The sequence below is a fragment of the Pygocentrus nattereri genome, chromosome 23 (assembly GCF_015220715.1).
Source record: "Pygocentrus nattereri isolate fPygNat1 chromosome 23, fPygNat1.pri, whole genome shotgun sequence".
Classification (NCBI taxonomy): Eukaryota; Metazoa; Chordata; class Actinopteri; order Characiformes; family Serrasalmidae; genus Pygocentrus; species Pygocentrus nattereri.
The window spans coordinates 2127345-2150180 of NC_051233.1; the positions used below are offsets into that span (position 1 = coordinate 2127345).

General features: G+C 43.3%; 1 protein-coding gene across 7 annotated transcripts in view; it reads left to right on the forward strand.

Moving 5' to 3' along the window:
* Positions 1-22836, forward strand: part of LOC108415172 (disks large homolog 4) — a 203913-nt gene that overhangs the window by 141816 nt on the left and 39261 nt on the right. The window contains exon 1 of one of the 7 annotated variants that reach the window (XM_037533556.1): positions 11752-11902. The exons of the other annotated variants lie outside the window; for them this stretch is intronic. Within the exon in view, the coding sequence (XP_037389453.1) occupies positions 11813-11902 (90 nt within the window). The 5' untranslated portion in view covers positions 11752-11812. Of the gene's footprint in view, positions 1-11751; positions 11903-22836 lie in introns of those variants that run through there. 7 annotated transcript variants of the gene reach the window in all.

A 22836-nucleotide genomic window follows, 5' to 3' on the forward strand; every position in this document is an offset into this window, starting at 1 on the left:
GTTCACACTGCTGAGCAACAAATCACCTGAGACGAGAGAGGAAGAGAGAAACTGTTCTGTTGTTTGGTTCCTGTTTCTATTTCTGGTTTTCCTCTATTCCCCTATTTACGTTTATGTTAATTGCTTTGGCAGTAAAGCACAGTTGAGCCGAAATGAGCTGCAAAGAGAGAGAGAGAGAGAGAGAGAGAGAGAGAGAGAGAGTGAGAGTGAGATTGTGAGAGTGGGAAAGAGTGTGTGTGAGAGAGAGAGGGAGAGAAAGTGTGAGAGAGAAAGAGTGAGAGATTGTGAGAGAGAGAGTGTGTGTGTGAGAGAGGGAGAGAGGGAGAGAAAGAGTGAGAGAGAAAGAGAGAGAGATTGTGAGAGAGAGAGTGTGTGTGTGAGAGAGGGAGAGAGGGAGAGAAAGAGTGAGAGAGAAAGAGAGAGAGATTGTGAGAGAGAGGGAGAGAAAGTGTGAGAGAGAAAGAGAGAGATTGTGTGAGAGAGAAAAGGTGTGTGTGTGTGAGAGAGTGAGAGAGAAGGAGAGAAAGAGAAAGAGAGAGAGTGTGTGTGTGTGTGTGAGAGACAGAGAAAGAGAGTGAGAGAGAAAGAGTGTGTGTGTGAGAGAGAGAGGGGGGGAGAGAGAGTGAGTGTGTGTGTGAGAGGGAGAGAGGGGGAGAAAGAGAGTGAGAGAAAGAGTGAGAGAGAAAGAGAGTGTGTGTGTGAGAGAGAGTGAGAGAAAGAGTGTGAGAGAGAGAAAGAGAGAGATTGTGAGAGAGAGAAAGTGTGTGTGTGAGAGAGTGAGAGAAAGAGTGTGAGAGAGAAAGAGAGTGTGTGTGTGTGAGAGAGTGTGAGAGAGAAAGAGAGTGTGTGTGTGTGTGTGTGAGAGAGTGTGAGAGAAAGAGTGTGAGAGAGAGAAAGTGTGTGTGTGTGAGAGAGAGTGTGAGAGAGAAAGAGAGAGTGTGTGTGTGTGTGAGAGAGAGTGAGAGAAAGAGTGTGAGAGAGAGAAAGAGAGAGATTGTGAGAGAAAGTGTGTGTGTGAGAGAGTGAGAGAAAGAGTGTGAGGGAGAAAGAGAGTGTGTGTGTGTGTGTGTGAGAGAGAGAGAGTGAGAGAAAGAGTGTGAGAGAGAGAAAGAGAGATTGTGAGAGAGAGAAAGTGTGTGTGTGTGAGAGAGAGTGAGAGAAAGAGTGTGAGAGAGAAAGAGAGTGTGTGTGTGTGAGAGAGAGTGAGAGAAAGAGTGTGAGAGAGAGAGAAAGTGTGTGTGTGAGAGAGAGAGTGAGAGAAAGAGTGTGAGAGAGAGAAAGAGAGAGAGATTGTGAGAGAGAAAGAGAGTGTGTGTGTGTGAGAGAGTGTGAGAGAGAAAGAGAGTGTGTGTGTGTGTGAGAGAGAGTGAGAGAAAGAGTGTGAGAGAGAGAAAGAGAGAGATTGTGAGAGAGAGAAAGTGTGTGTGTGTGAGAGAGAGTGAGAGAAAGTGTGAGAGAAAGAGAGAGAGATTGTGAGAGAGAGAGAAAGTGTGTGTGTGAGAGAGAGAGTGAGAGAAAGAGTGTGAGAGAGAGTGAGAGAAAGAGTGTGAGAGAGAGTGAGAGATTGTGAGAGAGAAAGTGTGTGTGTGTGTGTGAGTGAGAGATTGTGAGAGAGAGAAAGTGTGTGTGTGTGTGTGAGTGAGAGATTGTGAGAGAGAGAAAGTGTGTGTGTATGTGAGAGAGTGAGAGATTGTGAGAGAGAGAAAGTGTGTGTGTGTGTGAGAGAGTGAGAGATTGTGAGAGAGAGAAAGTGTGTGTGTGTGTGTGAGAGAGTGAGAGATTGTGAGAGAGAGAAAGTGTGTGTGTGTGTGAGAGAGTGAGAGATTGTGAGAGAGAGAAAGTGTGTGTGTGAGAGAGTGAGATTGTGAGAGAGAAAGTGTGTGTGTGTGTGAGAGAGTGACAGATTGTGAGAGAGAGAAAGTGTGTGTGTGTGTGAGAGTGTGAGAGATTGTGAGAGAGAGAAAGTGTGTGTGTGTGTGTGAGAGAGTGAGAGATTGTGAGAGAGAGAAAGTGTGTGTGTGTGTGTGAGAGAGTGAGAGATTGTGAGAGAGAGAAAGTGTGTGTGTGTGTGTGAGAGAGTGAGAGATTGTGAGAGAGAGAAAGTGTGTGTGTGTGTGTGAGAGAGTGAGAGATTGTGAGAGAGAGAAAGTGTGTGTGTGTGTGTGTGTGAGAGAGTGAGAGATTGTGAGAGAGAGAAAGTGTGTGTGTGTGTGAGAGAGTGAGAGATTGTGAGAGAGAGAAAGTGTGTGTGTGTGTGAGAGAGTGAGAGATTGTGAGAGAGAGAAAGTGTGTGTGTGAGAGAGTGAGAGATTGTGAGAGAGAGAAAGTGTGTGTGTGTGTGAGAGAGTGAGAGATTGTGAGAGAGAGAAAGTGTGTGTGTGTGTGTGAGAGAGTGAGAGATTGTGAGAGAGAGAAAGTGTGTGTGTGTGTGTGAGAGAGTGAGAGATTGTGAGAGAGAGAAAGTGTGTGTGTGTGTGTGAGAGAGTGAGAGATTGTGAGAGAGAGAAAGTGTGTGTGTGTGTGAGAGAGTGAGAGATTGTGAGAGAGAGAAAGTGTGTGTGTGTGTGAGAGAGTGAGAGATTGTGAGAGAGAGAAAGTGTGTGTGTGAGAGAGTGAGATTGTGAGAGAGAAAGTGTGTGTGTGTGTGAGAGAGTGAGTGAGAGAGTGTGTGTGAGAGAGAGAGGAGGAGCTGATGAAGGAGTGTGGTACTGTGGAGAGAAAATCAACATTTCCTCTGTTTTTGTTATGTTTTTAAATCTAAACAAACAGAATAAAGCCAAAAGTTGAGACTCAACTTGTCCGAACAGGATAGAAAACAAATGTAAATGTCTTTATTTCTGTAACTAACGAAGTAATTAATTAAATAAACTGAATGTAGAGCAGAATATCAGTGTGATGTCGCTTTAAGAGGAGCCAGCTGACTAACAGCTTCACACTGACCCTACGTGTGTGTGTGTGTGTGTGTGTGTGTGTGTGTGTGTGTGTGTGTGTGTGTGTGTGTGTGTGTGTGTGTGTGTGTGTGTTTATCCATCTGAGTCCTCTGAGGAAACTGCACTGGTTCTAACAACTCCTCAGGACAGAGAGGGGGGGGGGGCTGAAGAAGGAGAAGAGAGATAGAAAAAAACAAGTAACGGAAAAAAGAGTGAGACAGAGAGAGAAAGAAAGAGGGAAAGAAAGGATTAGTGAAGGTAAGAGAGCTGATAGAAGGAGAGAAAGAAAGAAGTCAGGGACAAAGAAAAGAAACAGAAAGAAGGAAAAAAAATAGAGAAACAGAGGGAAGGAGAGAGCTGGTGTTTATTCTTTGCCCTGATTTCACCCCCCCCCCCCCCCCCCTCACTCTCACTCTCTTTGGGAATGTTCTAAAGTCTGAATCTGCAGTAAAGTGTCTGTGTGTGTGTGTGTGTGTGTGTGTGTGTCTGTGTGTCTGTGTGTAATGGTTCGGAGAAAGAAGTCAAAAGAAACGAATGCCTCAGGCTGAGCACCACATACACACACACACACACACACACACACACACACACACACACTCAAACTTGTGTAGTACATGTGTAATTCCACTCAGCCCTGTACAGAGAAAGTGGAGGGTTTCTCTCTCTGTCTCTTCCTCCCTCTCTCTCTCTCTCTCTCTCTCTCTCTCTCTCTGTCTCTCTCTCTCTTTCTCTCTTTCTCTTTTTCTCTCTCTCTCTGTGTCTCTCTCTTTCTCTTTCTTTCTCTGTCTCTCTCTCTGTCTCTCTCTCTTTGTCTCTCTCTCTTTCTTTCTCTGTCTCTCTCTCTGTGTCTCTCTCTTTCTCTCTCTTTCTCTGTCTCTCTCTCTGTGTCTCTGTCTTTCTCTTTCTCTCTCTGTCTCTCTCTCTCTCTCTCTCTCTCTCTCTCTCTCTGTCTCTGTCTCTCTCTCTCTCTCTCTCTCTCAGTTCGGTTATGCTGTTTTACTGGGGGGATAAACAGTAGCACATTTATTTTGCCAGAGTTAAAGACTGTTAAATAATAACTAAATAAGAAATTGTCTCTTTTAGAGGCTGTAAATTTGTTTATATTAAAGTAGTAAAGTATTGCAATAATGTAGCACTGCAGCTGAAATAATCCTGTTCATGTCTTTAGGTTGACAGACTCTTGGCAGTGCTCCCCAGCCCTGGTCCACAAGCTTCCAACACACCTCAGACAGCTGATCATCTCATTACCAACCCCTTACTGAGTTCAAATAGGAGTGTTTAAGCAGGGAAAGCTCTGCAATAGACTATCACTTAGAAGAACTGCAGCGAAAGATCCAACAATAGAAGAACAGCACAGATAAAAATCAACCGATACTATAGCAGCAAAGATAAAAAAAACAGGAAAATGCAATGGCTGAGATACACTAATAAAAGTGGGCAGTGGCTAAAACTGACCCTTTGGATGAAAAGTATGGCTATAAATCCACTAAGGAGAGAACAGTATGGCTGAAATACTGCCTGGTCAGTATACTGCTCTGTATGATCACTGTGGTGCTCTGGATGATCAGTGTGATGCTCTGTATGATCACTGTGATGTTCTGGATGATCCGTGTGATGCTCTGTATGATTGGTGTGCAGCTCTGTATGATCATTGCTGCTCTGTTTGATCGGTGTGGTGCTCTGGATGATCAGTGTGCTGTTCTGTATGATCAGTGTGATGCTCTGGATGATCAGTGTGATGCTCTGTATGATTGGTGTGCAGCTCTGTATGATCAGTGCTGCTCTGTTTGATTGGTGTGGTGCTCTGTATGATCAGTGTCCTGCTCTGTATGAACAGTGTGCTGCTCTGTATGAACAGTACTGCTCTATGATCAGTGTGCTGCCCTGTATGATTGGTATGCTGCTCTGTATGATCGGTGCTCTGTATGATCAGTGTGCTGCTTTGTATGATCTGTGTGCTGCTCTGTATGATCAGTGCTATGCTGTATGATTTGTGCTGCTCTATATGATTGGTGCACTGCGCTGTATGAGCTGTGTGCTGCTCTGTATGGTCGGTGCTGCTCTATATGAGCCGTGTGCTGCTCTGTATGATCAGTACTGCTCTATCATCTGTGTGCTCCTCTGTATGATCAGTGTGGTGCTGAGTATGATCAGTGTGCTGCTCTGTATTGTCAGTGCTGCTCTATATGAGCTGTGTGCTGCTCTGTATGATCAGGACTGCTCTGTGATCAATGTGCTGCCCTGTATGATCAGTGTGCTGCTCTGTATGGTCAGTGTGGTGCTCAGTATGGTCAGTGTGGTGCTCAGTATGATCTGTGTGGCTCTGTATGATCAGTGCGCTGCTCTGTGTGATTAGTGTGCTGCTCTATATGATCGGTCCTCTGTATGATCGGTGTGGTGCTCTGTATGATTGGTGTGCTGCTCTGTATGATCAGTGCTGCTCTACATGATCAGTGTGCTGCTCTACATGATCAGCATTCTATTCAGTATGACCAGTGCAATGGTCTGTTTGATCAGTGCGCTGCGGTACAGTGTGTTGCTCTTTATGATCAGTGTTCTGCCCTGTATGATCAGTGCACTGCTCTGTATGATGAGTGTGCTGCTTTATATGATCAATGTGCTGCTCTGTATGATCAGTGTGCTGCTCTGTATGATCAGTGTGCTGCTCTGTATGATCAGTGTGCTGCTCTGTATGGTCAGTGTGCTGCTCTGTATGATCAGTGCACTGCTCTGTGTGATTAATGTGCTGCTCTGTATGATCAGTGCACTGCTCTGTGTGATCAGTGCGCTGCTCTGTATGATCAGTGTGCTGCTCTGTATGATCAGTGTGCTGCTCTATATGATCAGTGTGCTGCTCTGTATGATCAGTGCACTGCTCTGTGTGATCAATGTGCTGCTCTGTATGATCAGTGCACTGCTCTGTGTGATCATTGTGCTGCTCTGTATGATCAGTGTGATGCTCTGGATGATCAGTGTGTTGCTCTTTATGATCAGTGTTCTGCCCTGTATGATCAGTGCACTGCTCTGTATGATGAGTGTGCTGCTTTATATGATCAATGTGCTGCTCTGTATGATCAGTGTGCTGCTCTGTATGATCAGTGTGCTGCTCTGTATGATCAGTGTGCTGCTCTGTATGATCAGTGTGCTGCTCTGTATGATCAGTGCACTGCTCTGTGTGATTAATGTGCTGCTCTGTATGATCAGTGCACTGCTCTGTGTGATCAGTGCGCTGCTCTGTATGATCAGTGTGCTGCTCTGTATGATCAGTGTGCTGCTCTATATGATCAGTGTGCTGCTCTGTATGATCAGTGCACTGCTCTGTGTGATCAATGTGCTGCTCTGTATGATCAGTGCACTGCTCTGTGTGATCATTGCGCTGCTCTGTATGATCAGTGCACTGCTCTGTATGATCAGTGTGCCGCTCTGTATGATCAGTGTGCTGCTCTGTATGATCAGTGCACTGCTCTGTGTGATCAATGTGCTGCTCTGTATGATCAGTGCACTGCTCTGTGTGATCATTGTGCTGCTCTGTATGATCAGTGCACTGCTCTGTATGATCAGTGTGCCGCTCTGTATGATCAGTGTGCTGCTCTGTATGATCAGTGCACTGCTCTGTGTGATCAATGTGCTGCTCTGTATGATCAGTGCACTGCTCTGTGTGATCATTGTGCTGCTCTGTATGATCAGTGTGCTGCTCTGTATGATCAGTGTGCTGCTCTGTATGGTCAGTGTGCTGCTCTGTATGATCAGTGCACTGCTCTGTGTGATTAATGTGCTGCTCTGTATGATCAGTGCACTGCTCTGTGTGATCAGTGCGCTGCTCTGTATGATCAGTGTGCTGCTCTGTATGATCAGTGTGCTGCTCTATATGATCAGTGTGCTGCTCTGTATGATCAGTGCACTGCTCTGTGTGATCAATGTGCTGCTCTGTATGATCAGTGCACTGCTCTGTGTGATCATTGTGCTGCTCTGTATGATCAGTGCACTGCTCTGTATGATCAGTGTGCCGCTCTGTATGATCAGTGTGCTGCTCTGTATGATCAGTGCACTGCTCTGTGTGATCAATGTGCTGCTCTGTATGATCAGTGCACTGCTCTGTGTGATCATTGTGCTGCTCTGTATGATCAGTGCACTGCTCTGTATGATCAGTGTGCCGCTCTGTATGATCAGTGTGCTGCTCTGTATGATCAGTGCACTGCTCTGTGTGATCAATGTGCTGCTCTGTATGATCAGTGCACTGCTCTGTGTGATCATTGTGCTGCTCTGTATGATCAGTGCACTGCTCTGTATGATCAGTGTGCCGCTCTGTATGATCAGTGTGCTGCTCTGTATGATCAGTGCACTGCTCTGTGTGATCAATGTGCTGCTCTGTATGATCAGTGCACTGCTCTGTGTGATCATTGCGCTGCTCTGTATGATCAGTGCACTGCTCTGTATGATCAGTGTGCCGCTCTGTATGATCAGTGTGCTGCTCTGTATGATCAGTGCACTGCTCTGTATGATCAGTGTGCCGCTCTGTATGATCAGTGTGCTGCTCTGTATGATCTGTGCACTGCTCTGTGTGATCAATGTGCTGCTCTGTATGATCAGTGCACTGCTCTGTGTGATCAATGTGCTGCTCTGTATGATCAGTGCACTGCTCTGTGTGATCAATGTGCTGCTCTGTATGATCAGTGTGCCGCTCTGTATGATCAGTGTGCTGCTCTGTATGATCTGTGTGGCTCTCTCTGCAGGTGAAGTCTAGTTTCTTTACTGCTTTTCAGAAATTTCATGTATTTTCCTTGTATCTATAATGGAGTCAGCCTTGGAAATTAAGAAGTATAATTCCAGTGCCCTATTCTCTCTAGGCAGCAACTCTCTCTCTCTCTCTCTCTCTCTCTCTCTCTCTCTCTCTCTTTCTTCTTTTCTGCTGAATGTTAAAAGTTGTTCCCTGCGGCTCAGAAGTAATTACTGTACAGGACTCTACTGGGAAACACAGGAACAAGGGATGAAGCGAGAGAACATAATAAAGAGAGAGAGAGAGAGGGAAGGAGGGAGGGAGATGGGGGAGGGGAAAGAAAGAAAATAGTAAGAGAGACAGAAGAGAGGAAGACAGAAAAAAGAGAGAAGAGAACAAGGGAAGAGAAATAAATGAGTGAGGGGGAAAGGAATGCAGAAAGTAGAAAGATAATAACATGGAGAGAAAGATAAAAGAGAGAGGGAAGAGGGAAGAATAGAATAGAAGAGAGAGAGTAGGAGAGAGAATAGAAGGAGAGAGAGAATATAAGAATAGAGAGAATAGAAGGGGAGAGAGAGAATAGAAGGAGAGAGAATAGAAGAATAGAGAGAATAGAAGGAGAGAGAGAATAGTAGGAGAGAGAATAGAAGGAAGGAGAGAATAGAAGAGAGAGAGAGAATAGAAGGAGAGAGAGAATAGAAGGAGACAGAGAGAAAAGAAGGATAGTGTGAGATTAAAAGGATAGAGAGAATAGAAGGGTAGAGAGAGAATAGAAGGATAGAGAGAGGGAGAGAATAAAAGGATAGAGAGAGCAGTAAGATGAGTGTGAGGGAGGAGAGGGAGAATAGAAGGGGAGTGAGAGAGAATAGAAGGACAGAGAGAGAGAATAGAAGGAGAGAGAGCAAAAATAGAAGGAGAGAGAATCAAAATAGTGAGAGAATAGAAGGATAGTGAGAGAATAGAAGGATAGAGAGATAACAGAAGGATACAGAGAGATTAGAAAGATACAGTGAGATTAGAAAGAGAGAGAGAATAGAAGAATAGAGAGAATAGAAGGAGAGAGAGAAAAGAAGGATAGAGAGAGAATAGAAGGATAGAGAATAGAAGAATAGAGAATAGAAGGAGAGCAAGAGAATAGAAGGATAGAGAGAGAATAGAAGGATAGAGAGAGAATAGAAGAATAGAGAATAGAAGAGAGAGAGAAAATAGAAGGAGAGAGAATAGAAGGATAGTGAGAGAATATGAGAGAGAGAATAGAATAATATAGAGAATAGAAGGAGAGAGAGAGAATAGAAGGATAGAGAGAGAATAGAAGGATAGAGAAAGAGAGAGAGAAAATAGAAGGAGAGAGAATAGAAGGATAGAGAGAGAGAATAGGAGAGAGATAATAGAAGAATAGAGAGAGAATAGAATAATATAGAGAATAGAAGGAGAGAGAGAGAAAAGGATAGAGAGAATAAAAGGAGAGAGAGAATAGAAGGAGAGAGAATAGAAGGAGAGAGAGAGAAAAGAAGGATAGAGAGAGAATAGAAGGATAGAGAGAATAGGAGGAGAGAGAGAGAAAAGGATAGAGAGAATAGAAGGAGAGAGAATAGAAGGAGAGAGAGAGAAAAGAAGGATAGAGAGAGAATAGAAGAATATAGAGAATAGGAGAGAGAGAGCGCAGTAAGATGAGTGTGAGGGGAGAGAGAGTGATATTCCAGTCAGAGTGAGTGCGGGACGTCCTTACGTAACTCTGGAGTCACTGTAAGGAGTTTAGAGTGATTTAGCTGTCAGCTTGTTTACGATTGTACTGTACAGGAAAAAACACCACTGTAAAATCAATATAAAATCAATATTACACCACATACACAGCATCCACCTCCGCCTCCTCCTCCTCCATCCCTTCCCCCTCTCTGCTATCTCTCATTTTCCCTGTCCTCCCTGCCTGACACTTTTCTCTCTCCGTCTTCTCTTCCCTTCTTTTTTCCTCGGTCTGTATGCACACTAATGGAACCGTCACTGTCCATGGTGCTGAAATCAGCGCCTGCAGCAGAGAGAGCGAGAGAGAGAGAGAGAGAGAGAGGGAGAGAGAGAGACAGAGAGAGAGAGAGAGAGAGACAGGAGAGAGAGAGAGGGAGAGAGAGAGAGAGAGATGGTGAAACAGTAGGTAATGCAGGGTGAATACAGATGAGCTGAGCTGTAAGCTGGAAGATCATTGCTAAGACTTCAGGAAGCACCAGCTTCTGAAATGAAGGTGTTAATAGTGAGCTTGTGCTGCAGTCACAGCCTCGACTCTTCTGGGAAGGCTTTACTCTAGATTTTGGAACATTGCTGTGAGGATTTGATTGAGCATTAGTGAGGTCAGGTATTGATGTTGGCTGGTCAGTTCTGGAGTAATCATCCCAAACGTACTGGATGGAGCTCCATCACTTCAGAGAACACAGTTCCGCTGCTCCACAGCCCAATACTGGGGGCTTTATACCCCTCTAGCCAGCGCTTGGCATTGGGCATGGTGACCTTAGGCTCATGTGCATGTATCATGTATCCCAAATTGTAACTTTACAGAAGAAGCCAAAAACGACTTTAACTTTTAATGTAAGTCAGTGTAATTTCAAGTGATTTTAGAGTGTTGCTGTTGGTCCATTTGTCATGAAATGTTTACAGAATGTAAAGGACAGCAAACACATTCACAAGGTATAGAAAAATGAAAAATGTTAAAAATATCAGGGTTTTTTTTTTTGGACTGTGATGATGTATGATATATGAGACCGCCTGTTTCTATATGTATTGAGGAGAAATTTTACATTAGATAACTTCTAAAAAATAATAAAACCTGCAGCACATTTTGAAGGGAGTAAAGAGAGTTCTGAGGAAGAGAGTGAGCGCAGAACCACATCAAAATCTGAGCTTTCAGCCATAAACAAACAGAACACAGTTCGGCCAGTGAGGTGGGCCGTAAAACACTTTACACACTGACTGGGACAAAACACAGAAAAAACTGAGCTCAACCTGGTATTCACACAGTTTATGACTCCATTTCGAAAGGATATGTAGCTAATTCAGTGTTTTGGGTCTCTTTGCTTAACTTAGTTTTTAACTTAGGGTTTCGAGTTAAAGGCCAATTAAAGCTGTTCTGTTCAAATTCCACATCTTGTTGATTTTCTAAGTGAGAATAGGTCGAGACGTCCTCTACACCGAACACTTAAATATGACATTTACTGCAGATTTTACTACACAATTTAGCACTTTTTGCCATTTTCTTTGCACAGGCCACATTTTAAATAAATCACACACACACACACACACACACACACACACACACACACACACACACTTTTAGTCCATTCATTATGAGATTTACACACAACATAAGGGACAATAGGAATTTTTAGATTACGTCAAAAACTGAAAAACGACAAAAATGGAGATACGAGGTTTTGTTCCGACAGCAGCGATGTGTGTGGACCACTGTCAGCCCACTGATGGCAAAGCTGTTGGTCCTCTGGCGCCTTGCTCACCGGTGTTTAAGCAGAGTATTAGGCAAATTTCCACATATCATCACTCAATTTCCACTCACAGTCCAATTTACTGACTTTTCCTTCCTTCCTCTCTTTAGTTCCACTTCAGTGTGGTAAATAATTTTTAATCCAGCTCAGTGTCAGCAACATTTTCTGAGTAGTCATTTTATATTTGGCCTGTTAGGGATATTTGACTTCTAGACTAAACTACGGGCATTTAATTCTGTTTGAGGAGACTAAAAACTAGTTACAGCCTGTATGCAGGACAGTAATCTGGGCGGTCCGATGGTGGACCAGGGCTGACCAACCGTGAGTGGGCTGCTGACCTTATAAAGCCAGCGGACCGATATATGGTCACTATCTGATAGCAAGCATGTTATGTGCTATACTTATAGTGTTGAATATATCCATTCCATGCATTGTGCGTTCACCTACAGACAGGTGTCTGTATGACATCATCAAGTGATGGTGATCTAGTGGTGAGAGAGGAACCTGAGCATGACATAAACAGACAGGGGCACTTTAATGAACGAGAGATCCACCCCCGCTCTCTCTCTCTCTCCCGGTCTCCTCCCCCGGTGTCTCTGCGCTCCGTTCAGTGTGTGTCGGGTTTGCTGTGAGCGGTGAGCGGTGTGTGTGTGTGTGTGTGTGAGTGTGTGTTCAGCATGTTTGTGTCGGTTTGGTACGCGAAGAAGATGGGGCGCCGCTTCATCAACAACGTCCGCAAGGCAAAGAAACAGAGACACACCAACACGGTAGGAGCTGTGGGGGAGCGTGTGTGTGGATGGGTGTGGGGGTGTGTGTGTTTGGTGTGTATCAGCTTATAATGTGTGTGTGTGTGTGTGTGTGTTTGCATTTGTATGTATGTGTCTATCAGTTGTAAAAGTGTGTGTATGTGTGTGTGTGTGTGTGTGTGTGTGTGTGTGCCCACACTACCATTCGCTAGTTTGGAATCACTATAAACAGCTCTGAGCAGCAGAGACCACCGTTCATTCATTAAATTTCCTGTTAAAATGGCATTAAGTTCAAGTTTTTCATTTTTGGGAGACGTTTCTGAGGAGACTTGATGAAAGATAATCCACTCGCATACGGCTGTTTTAAATAAGTGGATTTCAAAACAGATTAAAAGCTCCAGAGAAAATGTGGCTCCTAACAACCACCTGGAAGAGCTGGTCGACCCCAAAACTGCCCCCGTCAGATAAACAGCACTGAAAGCTTTGATCTCTGAGAGAGAGGAGAAGATCAAGCTGCTTCAGATCTGAAAACATCCACAGGTGTTTCTGTCCATCCTTCCACTGTGAGAAGACCACTCAGCGCTGTGGGTCTGAAAGGACGTGTAGCTGATCAAGAAGAACCTCACTGAGAAAAGGAGACGGACACATCAAACTAAGAAGCTGAACGATGGACTGACCGCCCCAGAGTCCAGACCTCAGCACCACTGAATGGGTTTGATTACTTCAGAAAATGAACCAGCTTCTAAGACTGAGCTTTGGAGGTGTGTCTGCAGGTTCTCTGAGGAGCTGGAAGTGAGGCTCCTGAGAAGAACGGAAGCTGGACTGAAGGAAAAGAGAGACTCCCTGACTGGACACAGCTGAGAGTGGAGTAGCCTTTTTTCTGAAGCAGAAAAATGAATAACTTGTACTTAATGACCATTTTGTTTGGTTTATTTTGGGAACAACAAGAAGTTGACATGGTTAATGAAACAGTAAATTAAAGCAGTACGCCATGAGAGTCATTGCGTTGGGTTTATCATGGTTAAGGGCGTTATTAGCCATTAAAACGCCCTAACTTGTGATAAAATCACTGTAATGCGTGGCCACAGGTGCCTTAATGCTTTTTAAATCAGCATTAAACAACATAAAAAAATGATAAAACACAAGTCCCAGTCAGCAATTCTTGACTATTTTTGTGTTATATGTGGTTCTGGACAGAACCCATAGACCCGTTTCCTGATACAGAGAACGCTGTATGCATGCAAATGGTTCTTTGAGTGTTCCTAGTTCTATTTAGAGCCACGGTCTTTGCTAAAGAACCCTTGAAGAAGCATCTTTTTAAGGAGTGTGGTGATGATTAAACCAGAATCCTTCACCCACTGCCACATTGAGAGTGCTAATTTCAGCTAGCGTCTCGGTGTGATTTCCTGTGGTATGTTAGCATCAAGCTAACAAAGTCACTCTTCTGTTTTCCTGCCCTGGGTTTCATCGTCTGAGACGTTTAAGTGACATTATTTACTTTTGATCTTTTAGAATTCATTTACAGAATTGCTGAGTTTGAAGAGAACCGGGTTCTTCCTACTTTCACTTCACTCTGTGGTTCTTATGAGCAGCACAGCAGCCCATTTACAGCACAGCTGGGTTCACTTAATTAGAGCAGTAATGCAGGACTCGGTGGTTGGGGGTCTCCGCTGTGTATGTGCTGAGTGTTTTTTAGAGCGGCTCAGCCAATCAGATCACAGATCTAAACTATACATTGTACAATTATTTATTTATAGTAATCTCTTGTCCTGAAGTTATGATTTATTAGTGATTCAAAACTGTTATCCAGTAGTGTATACTCACATACACACACACACACACACACACTCCCAGAATGTGAAGGATGAAGATTAATGAAAGTAATACACACAACTGAGTTACACACAACTGGACCACTGTGGAAAAATTCCATAGAGTCAGCACTTCAGTACTTTACTCATTACTGAGAGAGAGAGAGAGAGAGAGAGAGAGAGAGAGAGAGAGAGAGAGATGGGTGAGATGGGAGGAGAGGGCATACAGAGACAGAGAAAAAAAAGAGGAGAGAGAGAGGGGGGGTGGGAGGAGAGGGCATGAGCATGAGGGAGGGGGAGAGAGAGAGAGAGAGAGAGGGAGCATGAGGGAGGGAGAGAGGGGAAGAGAGAGAGAGTGAGGGAGGGTGAGAGAGCATGATGGAGGGAGAGAGAGAGAGGGAGAGAGAGGGAGCATGAGGGTGGGAGAGAGAGGGAGAGAGGGAGCATGAGGGAGGGAGAGAAAATGAGAGAGAGACCGTGAGGGAGGGAGAGAGGAAGAGAGAGAGTGTGAGGGAGGGAGAGAGAGAGAGAGGGCAAGAGGGAGGAAGAGAGAGAGGGTGAGAGAGAGAGAGAGAGATGGGTGAGATGGGAGGAGAGGGCATACAGAGACAGAGAAAAAAAAGAGGAGAGAGAGAGGGGGGGTGGGAGGAGAGGGCATGAGCGTGAGGGAGGGGGAGGGAGAGAGAGAGAGAGAGAGAGAGAGAGAGAGAGAGAGAGAGAGAGAGAGAGAGAGAGGGAGCATGAGGGAGGGAGAGAGGGGAAGAGAGAGAGAGTGAGGGAGGGTGAGAGAGCATGATGGAGGGAGAGAGAGAGAGGGAGAGAGAGGGAGCATGAGGGTGGGAGAGAGAGGGAGAGAGGGAGCATGAGGGAGGGAGAGAAAATGAGAGAGAGACCGTGAGGGAGGGAGAGAGGAAGAGAGAGAGTGTGAGGGAGGGAGAGAGAGAGAGAGGGCAAGAGGGAGGAAGAGAGAGAGGGTGAGAGAGAGAGAGAGAGAGAGAGAGAGAGAGAGAGAGAGAGAGAGAGAGAGAGAGAGAGACAGAGAGAGAGAGAGTGTGAGGGAGGGAGAAAGAAAGGGCATGAGGGAGGAAGAGAGACAGAGAGAGAGACAGAGAGAGAGAGAGTGTAAGACAGAGAGAGAGAGACAGAGAGAGAGAGAGAGTAAGACAGAGAGAGAGAGAGAGAGAGAGACAGAGAGAGAGAGACAGAGAGAGAGAGAGAGTCAGAGAGAGACAGAGAGCCCGAGAGAGAGAAAGACAGAGAGAGAAAGACAGAGAGAAAGACAGAGAGAAAGACAGAGAGAAAGACAGAGAGAGAGAGAAAGACAGAGAGAAAGACAGAGAGAAAGACAGAGAGAGAGAGAGAGAGAGAGAGAGAGAGAGAAAGACAGAGAGAAAGACAGAGAGAAAGACAGAGAGAGAGAGAAAGACAGAGAGAAAGACAGAGAGAAAGACAGAGAGAGAGAGAAAGACAGAGAGAGAAAGACAGAGAGAAAGACAGAGAGAAAGACAGAGAGAAAGACAGAGAGAGAGAGAAAGACAGAGAGAAAGACAGAGAGAAAGACAGAGAGAGAGAGAGAGAGAGAGCGAGAGAGAGGTTGTCATAATGAATCTAGTCAGACGGCCCCGGTGGAAAAGTCCAGGAACGGCAGTAATAGACGTGAAGAACAGGTCACTTCACACAGAGAGAGAGAATGAGTGTGTGCATTTGTGTTAGGTGAACATACGCACACACACACACACACACACACACACACACACCTACACACACACACATAGATGCACACACAGACACACACACACACACATGCTATATCAATCTGAAGAACCATTTAAGCATGCAGAAGGTTCTTTGAGTGTTAATGGTTCTATATAGAAGAACCATCTTTAAGAGTCTACAGAGAACACCTCTGCACATTCAAACACACGTTTTAATTGCTGCTGCTAAATTTAACACGTTTTGGGGGAAAATAAGCATAAAATGTGTTCCGTGTAAAAGTCATGGGTCAGAATCTGTTGGGATGTGTTGAACTTCAGACATAAACAGGAAAGATGTGCTAAGAGAAGAGAAGAGTGCCGTGTTCTGTACTGAGAGCAGCGTTAGTGCTCGGCTTGTTGTGTGTGTTACGTTCCAGTTCTGATTGTTTTACGCTGAGGCCCGGGAATCTTCTCCCTACTCCGTACACTTCATGGAGATTCCTGAGGGCGGGGTGTGTGTTTGATTGGCGGGTGACAGCTCTGTGATTAGTGGGCGGAGAATAAACAGGCAGAACAATAGCAGAACCGCTTGGTATCATTATCTGGAGAGAGCTCTTACTGCTGTGGACGGTTATAGTCGGATGCTCTGCTCCAAGCGCATCCTTTCACTCTCTCCTCTCCCACACACACCAGCACGAGTGGGAGGGATGAGTGTGTGTGTGTGTGTGTGTGTGTGTGTGTGTGAGTGTACGTTGGCAGTGTTAAGTGATTATGCACACACATTAACACGTGCTAGTATTTTTTCCCCCTGTAATAAGGTTTACAGCTGTGCTATTCAAAATGATGGTTCTTTAAAGGTTCTTTAGTAAAGGCAATGGTTCTATTTAGAACCATGAACACTCAAAGAACCATGCATGCTTAACTGGTTCTTTGCATGTTGAAATGGGTCTTCAGATGGATGGAGAATGTGTTGTATATGGTTCTATATAGCACCAAAAAAAGGGTTCTTCTATCGTCACGATGTCAAGCTTATAATAATAGAAGGACTATATAGGATGTTCTATATAGAACCATCTACAGCACAATCTGAAGAACTGTTTCACCATGCGGAGAACCATTTAAATAGGCAAACAGTTCTTTGAGTGTTCAAGGTTCTGCATAGAACCATTGTCTTTACTAAAGAACCCTTGAAGACTGGAAGGTCTGGAAGGCATATATTTTTGCGATATGTAAGCATTGTTAAAGTTCCACTGGGTTCCACCGTTCACTCCCCAGTCCAAACCCTCCGAATATGAAAACTAAACCTGTTTTGAGTTCACTGTTTTTGTGATGTCACAGAAACAATCGCAGAAAAGACGCGCATGTCAACTGTATTTATAACATTTATTTAAAATTATATTAAAAAATGACCAACAAATGAAATTTCGCTTAATTGACTTCAGTGTTTGACAGACTTTTTCTGGGAATGTCAGCTGAGCTGATTAGCGTTGGGAGCTCTGCTGTAGATCAGATCTGCTCTGGAACCGGGTTTCTGACTTTATAGAACACGGACACTCAGTGCTGCTGCGCTGGTTCTGCTGCCCACTCACTGTCACTCCGTCAGCGGCGCATGGAGTGTGTTCACTAGCAGCTCTGGGCTTTACTTCCTCTGTACCACACACACACACACACACACACACACACACACACATACACATTTTACATACACACACACACACACATACACAAAGAACACACACATTACACACACATATTACATACACACTCATAACACACACACACATACACAAAGAACACACACATATTACATACACACTCATAACACACACACACACATACACTCACAGACACATACACATACACAAAGAACACACACATTACACACAAATATTACACACTCATAACACACACACTCACAGACATAAACACACACACACATACACAAAGAACACACATATATTACACACACACCCACACACTCACGACACACACCTAACACACACTAATTACATACACACTCATAACACACACACACAAATAAAACATACATGATACACACACACACTCATTACACAACACACACATTACACACAACATACAAACACACATAACACACTTCTTACACACACACTCATTACACAAACACACAAAACACACAACACACTTGTTATACACACTCATTACACACACTTATTAGACATAAAATACACACAACACACACATACACACACTTATTACACACACATAACACACAACACACTTGTTATACACACTCATTACACACTTATTCAACACATAAAATACACACATTAAACACACACATACACACACTCATTACACACACGCACACGCATTCTGTGCTGATATTTACTGCTGTTTATTATTATTATTAGAGTGAAATGTCCGAGCGGGGGGCTGTGAGTGAAACGCTGCCGCCGCCGCTGATGTGTGGATATACATTAGTGTGTGTTCGTTTGTCCTCTCCTGTTCTGATCTGATGATCAGTGTAGATGTGAGTTGGCTCTCAGGTTAATTTGGATTCATGTTAATTACTTTGCAGCTTTGTGCCAGTTTGCCTTCATTAGCGCTGTGGCAGGAGATGCGGGTGGGGGGGCTGCATCTGTGGGGTTAATCTGCATTGTTTTTCTCTAAATGAGGGTTTAACCTAGAAAACTACCTGAATCTGCCCATACGTTTCATAATGCACCTGGTTCTCCTCTTGCCTCTGACTCTAAATGTAGGTATTGTGATATAAACCGAGTCCGTTCTACAGTTTCTCATTAGACTGAATGAATAACCGACTCTAAATGTAGGTATTGTGATATAAACCGAGTCCGTTCTACAGTTTCTCATTAGGCTGAATGAATAACCGACTCTAAATGTAGGTATTGTGATATAAACCGAGTCCGTTCTACAGTTTCTCATTAGACTGAATGAATAACCGACTCTAAATGTAGGTATTGTGATATAAACCGAGTCCGTTCTACAGTTTCTCATTAGGCTGAATGAATAACCGACTCTAAATGTAGGTATTGTGATATAAACCGAGTCCGTTCTACAGTTTCTCATTAGACTGAATGAATAACCGACTCTAAATGTAGGTATTGTGATATAAACCGAGTCCGTTCTACAGTTTCTCATTAGGCTGAATGAATAACTGACTCTAAATGTAGGTATTGTGATATAAACCGAGTCTGTTCTACAGTTTCTCATTAGACTGAATGAATAACCGACTCTAAATGTAGGTATTGTGATATAAACCGAGTCCGTTCTACAGTTTCTCATTAGGCTGAATGAATAACCGACTCTAAATGTAGGTATTGTGATATAAACCGAGTCCGTTCTACAGTTTCTCATTAGGCTGAATGAATAACCGACTCTAAATGTAGGTATTGTGATATAAACCGAGTCCGTTCTACAGTTTCTCATTAGGCTGAATGAATAACTGACTCTAAATGTAGGTATTGTGATATAAACCGAGTCCGTTCTACAGTTTCTCATTAGACTGAATGAATAACCGACTCTAAATGTAGGTATTGTGATATAAACCGAGTCCGTTCTACAGTTTCTCATTAGACTGAATGAATAACCGACTCTAAATGTAGGTATTGTGATATAAACCGAGTCCGTTCTACAGTTTCTCATTAGGCTGAATGAATAACCGGCTCTAAATGTAGGTATTGTGATATAAACCGAGTCCGTTCTACAGTTTCTCATTAGACTTAATGAATAACCGACTCTAAATGTAGGTATTGTGATATAAACCGAGTCCGTTCTACAGTTTCTCATTAGGCTGAATGAATAACCGGCTCTAAATGTAGGTATTGTGATATAAACCGAGTCCGTTCTACAGTTTCTCATTAGACTGAATGAATAACCGACTCTAAATGTAGGTATTGTGATATAAACCGAGTCCGTTCTACAGTTTCTCATTAGACTGAATGAATAACCGACTCTAAATGTAGGTATTGTGATATAAACCGAGTCCGTTCTACAGTTTCTCATTAGACTGAATGAATAACCGACTCTAAATGTAGGTATTGTGATATAAACCGAGTCCGTTCTACAGTTTCTCATTAGACTGAATGAATAACCGACTCTAAATGTAGGTATTGTGATATAAACCGAGTCCGTTCTACAGTTTCTCATTAGACTGAATGAATAACCGACTCTAAATGTAGGTATTGTGATATAAACCGAGTCCGTTCTACAGTTTCTCATTAGGCTGAATGAATAACCGGCTCTAAATGTAGGTATTGTGATATAAACCGAGGCCGTTCTACAGTTTCTCATTAGACTGAATGAATAACCGGCTCTAAATGTAGGTATTGTGATATAAACCGAGTCCGTTCTACAGTTTCTCATTAGACTGAATGAATAACCGACTCTAAATGTAGGTATTGTGATATAAACCGAGTCCGTTCTACAGTTTCTCATTAGACTGAATGAATAACCGACTCTAAATGTAGGTATTGTGATATAAACCGAGTCCGTTCTACAGTTTCTCATTAGGCTGAATGAATAACCGACTCTAAATGTAGGTATTGTGATATAAACCGAGTCTGTTCTACAGTTTCTCATTAGACTGAATGAATAACCGACTCTAAATGTAGGTATTGTGATATAAACCGAGTCCGTTCTACAGTTTCTCATTAGACTGAATGAATAACCGACTCTAAATGTAGGTATTGTGATATAAACCGAGTCTGTTCTACAGTTTCTCATTAGACTGAATGAATAACCGACTCTAAATGTAGGTATTGTGATATAAACCGAGTCTGTTCTACAGTTTCTCATTAGGCTGAATGAATAACCAACTCTAAATGTAGGTATTGTGATATAAACCGAGTCCGTTCTACAGTTTCTCATTAGACTGAATGAATAACCGACTCTAAATGTAGGTATTGTGATATAAACCGAGTCCGTTCTACAGTTTCTCATTAGACTGAATGAATAACCGACTCTAAATGTAGGTATTGTGATATAAACCGAGTCCGTTCTACAGTTTCTCATTAGGCTGAATGAATAACCGGCTCTAAATGTAGGTATTGTGATATAAACCGAGTCCGTTCTACAGTTTCTCATTAGGCTGAATGAATAACCGACTCTAAATGTAGGTATTGTGATATAAACCGAGTCTGATCTACAGTTTCTCATTAGGCTGAATGAATAACCGGCTCTAAATGTAGGTATTGTGATATAAACCGAGTCTGTTCTACAGTTTCTCATTAGGCTGAATGAATAACCGGCTCTAAATGTAGGTATTGTGATATAAACCGAGTCCGTTCTACAGTTTCTCATTAGGCTGAATGAATAACCGGCTCTAAATGTAGGTATTGTGATATAAACCGAGTCTGTTCTACAGTTTCTCATTAGACTGAATGAATAACCGACTCTAAATGTAGGTATTGTGATATAAACCGAGTCTGTTCTACAGTTCTACAGGGACCAGCTCTTCCAGGTGGTTGTTAGGAGCCACATGTTCTCTGGAGCTTTTAATCTGTTTTGAAATCCACTTATTTAAAACAGCCGTATGCGAGTGGATTATCTTTCATCAAGTCTCCACAGAAACGTCTCCCAAAAATGAAAAACTGACTCTAAATGTAGGTATTGTGATATAAACTGAGGCTGAAGAAACTACACCTCAGTGGGTGGAGCCTGGAGAGGACAGTTGTATGTGTCAATGTTCTCTCCCGTTTACACACATCACAGTTCAATGAACTCTTTCATGCCTAACTGTGTGTGTGTGTGTGTGTGTGTGTGTGTGTGTGTGTGTGGGTTCGGTCTGTTTGGCTTTGAGGAGGTTAAGATCAGTTCAGAGAGCAATGCTAAATTTAGCCCTTCACTGCACTCTACACACTAATACTGCTGACCTGCAGCTCTTAGACAGCACAGAGAGAGAGAGAGAGAGAGAGAGAGAGAGAGAGAGAGAGAGAGAGAGACAGACAGAGAGAGAGAGACAGAGAGAGAGAGAGAAGGGAGAGAGAAGGGAGAGAGAGATAGATAAAGAGAGGAGAGATAGAGAGAGAGATAGAAAAAGATGACAGAGAGGAGTGAGGGGGAAAGAGAAACAGGGAAGGGAGCGAGAGAGTGAGAGAAAGAGAGAGGAGATAGAAAGAAGAGGATGAAAGGGTGAAAAAGGAAGAGAGGGAGAAGGGAGAAATAGTGGAGAGATAGTAGGGAGAGAGAAAGAGACATAATGGATACAGAGCAGGAAGAGAGAGAGAAGGGTGAGGGAGAGAGAGAAAGAAAGAAAGACAGAAAGAAAGAAAGGAGAGAAGGAGAAGGGAGAAATAAGGAAGAGAGAAAGTGGAGACTGATGGAGAGAGAAGGGGAGAGACAGAGAGAATGAGAAAGAGAAGGAAGAGGGAGATAATGAGAGTGACAGAACGGAAAAAGAGAAAGAGAGAGACAGTGAGAAAGAGAGATGGGTATGAACGAAGTGAGGAGTCTTACTGAGCATGCTCAGAAGAGAAACAAGTCGATGAAACCTTTCTACTCCCTCTCTGAAATCCCTCTTTCACCTACTACCTCTCTCTCCCTCTCCCTCTCTCTTTCTCTTTAATCCGTTCCATCCATCATCCCTCGCTCCTTAAGCACTACTCGCTCCTTCTGTGTGGTTTCCATGGTGTTTTCTCATGGTCCTCGCTAAAATCGCAAAACACGTCATGGAGCTGCGAACGCTCTGGTTGTCCGCCGGCTGCTCCGATGATGGATGTAGTGAATCTGCAGCTCTGAGCAGCAGTTTATTCACTAATATTTATAATAAACAGTACAGGATGGATCTCTACTGTTCGTGATAGATAGGGCTGATACAAATGAGAAACTGTAGAACGGACTCGGTTTATATCACAATACCTACATTTAGAGTCAGTTATTCATTCAGTCTAATGAGAAACTGTAGAACAGACTCGGTTTATATCACAATACCTACATTTAGAGTCGGTTATTCATTCAGTCTAATGAGAAACTGTAGAACGGACTCGGTTTATATCACAATACCTACATTTAGAGTCGGTTATTCATTCAGTCTAATGAGAAACTGTAGAACAGACTCGGTTTATATCACAATACCTACATTTAGAGTCAGTTATTCATTCAGTCTAATGAGAAACTGTAGAACAGACTCGGTTTATATCACAATACCTACACTTAGAGTCGGTTATTCATTCAGTCTAATGAGAAACTGTAGAACGGACTCGGTTTATATCACAATACCTACATTTAGAGTCGGTTATTCATTCAGCCTAATGAGAAACTGTAGAACGGACTCGGTTTATATCACAATACCTACATTTAGAGCCGGTTATTCATTCAGTCTAATGAGAAACTGTAGAACAGACTCGGTTTATATCACAATACCTACATTTAGAGTCGGTTGTTCATTCAGTCTAATGAGAAACTGTAGAACGGACTCGGTTTATATCACAATACCTACATTTAGAGTCGG